This window comes from Triticum urartu, chromosome 4 (genome assembly GCF_003073215.2).
Source record: "Triticum urartu cultivar G1812 chromosome 4, Tu2.1, whole genome shotgun sequence".
NCBI classification, from domain to species: domain Eukaryota; kingdom Viridiplantae; phylum Streptophyta; class Magnoliopsida; order Poales; family Poaceae; genus Triticum; species Triticum urartu.
In genome coordinates, this window is record NC_053025.1 from 33,726,475 (window position 1) to 33,731,940 (window position 5,466).

Genomic DNA, 5,466 nt, shown 5'->3' on the forward strand with positions numbered 1-5,466 from the left:
GGGAAGTAAATCAGTTAGACTAGGAAAGAAAAAGGATATATGCTATCAAGGGAAAGATACTTCCTTTTTTTTTCTAGAAAGAGAGATACATACAATCGGGAGAGAGGTATTTTTCTATTTTCTGAAGGGCTAAAAAAATATTACGAGGAATTAGAAGAAATGCACCTTATATCATGGAATTTTATCAAAAAACAAATACACTTTATATATAAATGAATGGAGGAAATATCTTGTTATCAACCTATCTGTCGCCGTTATTTTTAGTATTTGCAGAGAATATCTTACTGAATATCAGACAAATGAGAGGCCGCTAGGGAGCCAGCCACAAGAGGCCCTCGTGAAACGGACGACACATAGTGAACTCTCACGCGGCGAAGCCGCCAAGAGATGGGTATTCCATCATTTTTTATAGGAGTAATGAGCGTGTATAGTTCTCAAAAGAAATATTGAATCTCTTATATCTTTGTAAATGCCTGCATTTTCGAGTGATGTACTTGTTTTTTGGATTGGAGAGCCGGGAGGTATATATTTCTTTGTCAATATACTCTCTTTGTTTTTAAATATAAGTCTTTTTAAATTTTTTAATAAGGATTTACATACGAATGCAGATAGACATAGTTTAAAGTGTAGACTTACTCATTTTGCCCCGTATCTATATTAATATAAAAGATCCAAAGGGGCAGATCCAACTGATCTCAGTCATTGAACCAAGTTAATCCAATGACCTAGACCGCTCCAATGGCGAGCGTTAAACGTGTTTAATGTGTAATTAATATCATACCAAATATATTACACTAATTACAGGATTAACACATAAATAATAACATACTTAAAACCCGCGCGCAATTAATTTATTGCCTAAATATTTAACGTGCGTTGTTCGTGCACATTTACTAGTGCATGGAGGGAGTAGAATAAAGCAAAAGGATTGGTTGTCACTCTGCGATGGCAAATATTTTCTTCTAGGGTGAGCATAGTCCGTAGGAGAGCGGGCACGTACGTCTCGGCGTGTCGGCACATTGGTGTTGCAGACCAACCAGGCCACGGCGCAACGCCACAATTCCTCCACAAGCGCTGTCCGCGCAGATTATATATAGAAATAGAAATATAAATAGAAAAAAAGGAGAGAGGTTTTATAACCAAGCAAAAACAAAACAAAACAAAACCTAGTCGACGGGGCGAGTTTATCTAGCCATCGGCGGCCCACCACTCAATCTCTCTCCTCCCCCTCCTCGGCCACCTGCTCCTCCCGAAGCGCCGAAACCCTAACTCCACCGATCTCTCTCCACCCCGGGGGAGGCGATGGCGGCGGCGCCGGCGGCGGGAGGGCAGGGAGGCGGCATGGACGCCGCGCTCCTCGACGACATCATCCGCCGTCTGCTCGAGGTGCGGACGGCGCGCCCCGGCAAGCAGGTGCAGCTCTCCGAGTCGGAGATCCGCCAACTCTGCACCGCCTCCCGCGACATCTTCCTCACCCAGCCCAACCTCCTCGAGCTCGAGGCGCCCATTAAAATCTGCGGTGCGTGCGTCCCACTCCTCTCCTGCCCGCTTTGACTCTTCCTTCGCACAGTTAGATCTAGTTTGGTCGCGCCGCAGGTGCTGCCGACTCCCATATCTGCGTCGCGGCGATAAGCAAAAACAATCATTTGTGGCATTAACCAGGCTCCTCTCGTTTAGTGCTTCGTGCTTCTGTTTCTGTTAGATGGTGGAGGTTAGGACATTGTCATATTGATTTTCTGCTCAACTTTTTGCTGTATGTTTAGAACCTTGAAAGCATTTGATGAGGTGTTTGAAGGGGAGGAGGCCCCACAGCAAAGATGCAATCATCAAAGGCACTTAGTGTTAATTTGGGTTGACAAAGTTTTCTTGTGCAACCAGCTCTTGAAATTATCATCTTAAGGGCAACATGATATTTGCTGTTAGTAATAATTGTTGTTATACATACATTTGTTTTTCAAAATTCCTTGGGTGCTGCAGTAGCTGACATTCCGTTGGATGAAAATATACAACAATGTATATCGTGGCAGATATTTGCTGACATGGAATATTATCTCGTCTATTTAGGCATTCAAAGTAGTCTATTTGAAGTGCTCTTTTTGTCAGTGATGCTGATTTTTATCATAAACATGCCGCTTGCTCAGTCTCAGTTGAAATTTGAATATGCCCTCAAGGTTCTAGGCTTGATTCCAGACCCCCTCCTCGTTTTCTCTATGCTGAGAATTTAGAACCAAATCCCAATCACTAATTCAGAACCCTGTGATGTGCATGTGTGTTCCCTGTAATATTCTAGCAAGCTCCTTTAGTGACCAGCTTAATGGCACATAAGAAACTTAAGCTTGCGTGCATGTATGTACCTTAGTTTAGTATATCAGAGCGTCATCAGCTCACCTCTTTGCAAATGAAAGCCCCTCTCTGAACAAGATTACCTTCTTGTAACTAGGAAGCAAGCAGCAACTTTTTGGTGCTCTATGTGTTAACCTCTACCTAAGCGCCTTTTGAAGGCACATGATTCCTAGGGGTTTTCAAAACTGTGTGGTAGTATTTGCAGCAACAGCCTAACAAGCATTTGTTCATTCAAAACACTAGTTGCTAAAGTAGACTGGACTGTCTGTTGTCTGCTTTGATTGAGTTTTTGTTTTTTATCCTCGGCTATTATTGGCATTCCTCTGTCTGATAGAACTGTACTTGGAGACGTGTTTTTTTTTGCTTGTCATAGTAAGGCCTGATAAATTCCTTTCTACTTCGTGTATGCCTCTTAATTCTGTAGTTACCATAGTAGCAACTAATTTTGCTCTCCCTTGTTATCTGCCTCTAGGTGATATCCATGGTCAGTACAGTGATCTTTTAAGGCTATTTGAGTATGGAGGTTTTCCCCCAGAAGCCAACTATCTATTCTTAGGCGATTATGTTGATCGAGGCAAACAGAGTCTGGAGACTATATGCCTCCTCCTTGCATACAAAATCAAGTACCCCGAGAACTTTTTTCTTCTGAGAGGCAACCATGAGTGTGCTTCAATAAACAGAATATATGGATTTTATGATGAATGCAAGCGTCGCTTCAATGTGCGGCTATGGAAGGTCTTCACCGACTGTTTTAATTGTCTCCCTGTGGCCGCTCTAATCGATGATAAAATATTATGCATGCATGGTGGCCTTTCTCCTGATCTGGGACACCTAGATGAGATAAAAAACTTGCCCCGTCCTACCGATGTGCCAGATACAGGTCTACTATGCGATCTTCTTTGGTCTGATCCAGGAAAAGATGTCCAAGGGTGGGGCATGAATGATAGGGGCGTTTCATACACATTTGGCCATGACAAAGTTACGGAGTTCCTTCTAAAGCATGATCTTGATCTTATTTGCCGTGCCCACCAGGTACTATAAAATCTAAATCTCTAATACATCATCTTGTTTATTACTTTCTTGGAAATTAAGGTGTTTATGTATTTCATCTGATATAGGTTGTCGAGGATGGGTATGAATTCTTTGCTGACAGGCAACTGGTCACCATATTTTCGGCTCCCAACTATTGTGGTGAATTTGATAATGCTGGAGCAATGATGAGTGTTGATGAAACTTTGATGTGTTCATTTCAAATTCTCAAACCTGCTGAGAGAAAAATCAAATTTATGGCGTCAAACAAAATGTGAAATGATGAAGCTCTTTCCTCTTCTAGAGGCTCTGAGGTTAGTTGTGGCAGTCGCACTATCTTGCCCCATGCGTATGTACTTGCGCATAAGTTGCTAGACAACATTGTAGATACTAGGGAGACCTAGTCTGGGACAAATTGGTTCTCTGCTAACACTTGTATCACAGTTACATGATTACCTCAATGGCACCGGCAAAACCTTAGTAGTATATCATATGGAACTGGAATACATATTAGAGTATTGATTTAGGTTTTCCATTTAAGATATTGGAAACTGGGAATCTGACAGGTCTGCTTTGTAACTATTGCACTATCAATAACCCATTTCAATATTAGATTTGCCAAAGGAATGCTATTCTCCATGGTAGTTTGTATCATGAGTGATGAGATGCATTATTTTGCTCAATTATTTGTGAATTCTGAACATGCTTAAGCAAATTACATTGCACAGAAAAACATTGGTAAATGTACAATGTTCAGCTTGGTGCCACTTGTATATCTTGTTCCTAACAATAGACAAGTTTGTAGTGCTTTGTACACTGCTCAGCGGGCATTGTGAAGTATGTACCCGATGGATCTTAATCTTATGTTAAGAAACCTGCAAGACTTAGACCACCAATTTAGCGAAGGCAGATTTTACTTGAACAACGATTAATAGTTGTGATGTGATTTACAATAATATAGGTAGTTCTTGATGGGGGTCTTGTTAAGCTGACGGTACCGCTCTACTACAAATGTTCCACTTGTGTTCCAGCAAGATTATCGCGTAGACATCCTACATATATATGACACTCGAGACATTATTTGTGTTATTTTGTTTTGTTTTACTTTACCTCATAACACTCGATTATTATGACCAATATAGGCTCTCATGTGGACACAATCACATCAAGACATCAACGCGCAGGCGCTATGCTTGAAGGCAGCATCGGGCTAGTTCTACTGGATTAGTCAAATAATATCATTTCTAACAGTTGGTCTGAAAGTTACTCTTCATAGCAAGTGCCAGAATTTTTTCCTTTTCTGTTCCCACCGGGTGTGAAACTATCTTGTAGCTGTAGATATATTGATTATGGAAGGCTGAAGTTCGCAATTGATGCAAGATGATCCCCTCCAGCAAGAAAAAAAAAGTTCTGAATATGAGAGTTTTCTGTTTGGGAGTTCCACTATTTAAAAAGCACCTGTATCACTTACTGAGGTAAGAACGAAAGCCAAGCCTGTGTTTCTGTTGCTGTAAGCAAATATTGGATGAGTTTTATTTTAGTTTTTAGAGAGCGATAATGGTAATTCAAATAGTATGAGCACAAAGAATGCTGATGCTTGGTGGGAACTTGATGAGAAAATATTCAGCACGTTCCTGATGTAGGCTTCAATTTTCAAGGTGCTGGATGGCTTGAGTTTTTGTTCAATCAGACCAGCATGATGGACCAATGCTTGCTTAGCATTAACGTGGATACAAAATCTGGCATCCTTAAACTAAGGCTGGAGTTTGTGGTGCAGACTAGTACTCCCTCCGTAAAGAAATTTTAGTGTTTAGATCACTACTTTAGTGATCTAAACGCTCTTATATTTCTTTATAGAGGGAGTATTTACTAAATGTACCCTCTAAAATAATCAGAAGATGCAAATTTTATGGGGGTTGTAATTTTCTATGTTAAAACAGAATTACATTGAGCAAAAAAAAATCTGGAATTCAGGAAGCAAAATCATGATGGCAGTGAGTCGTGAGGCGGGTAGAGTATCATGATGGCTAGCTTACTCATGGTTTGCTAACACCGTCCACTGTAATTTTTAAGGGAGGTCTCTTATTTAAATGA

The 5,466-nt window shown here is 40.8% G+C and overlaps 1 protein-coding gene across 1 annotated transcript; it reads left to right on the plus strand.

Annotated features, from left to right (window-relative positions):
• Positions 1-1,184: 1,184 nt before the first annotated feature.
• Positions 1,185-4,912, plus strand: LOC125550472 (serine/threonine-protein phosphatase PP1). Its single transcript, XM_048713472.1, has 4 exons — positions 1,185-1,519; positions 2,816-3,375; positions 3,462-3,686; positions 4,515-4,912. Exons 1-3 carry the CDS (start codon positions 1,303-1,305, stop codon positions 3,648-3,650), a joined length of 966 nt encoding a protein of 321 aa, XP_048569429.1. The 5' UTR covers positions 1,185-1,302; the 3' UTR covers positions 3,651-3,686; positions 4,515-4,912.
• Positions 4,913-5,466: the final 554 nt, after the last annotated feature.

Coding starts and splice junctions, on each gene's coding strand:
- LOC125550472 (XM_048713472.1), top strand. CDS start 1,303: ATGGCGGCGGCGCCGGCGGCGGGAGGGCAGGGAGGCGGCATGGACGCC. Junction 1,520..2,815: donor GGCGCCCATTAAAATCTGCG/GTGCGTGCGTCC, acceptor ATCTGCCTCTAG/GTGATATCCATGGTCAGTAC. Junction 3,376..3,461: donor TTATTTGCCGTGCCCACCAG/GTACTATAAAAT, acceptor CATCTGATATAG/GTTGTCGAGGATGGGTATGA.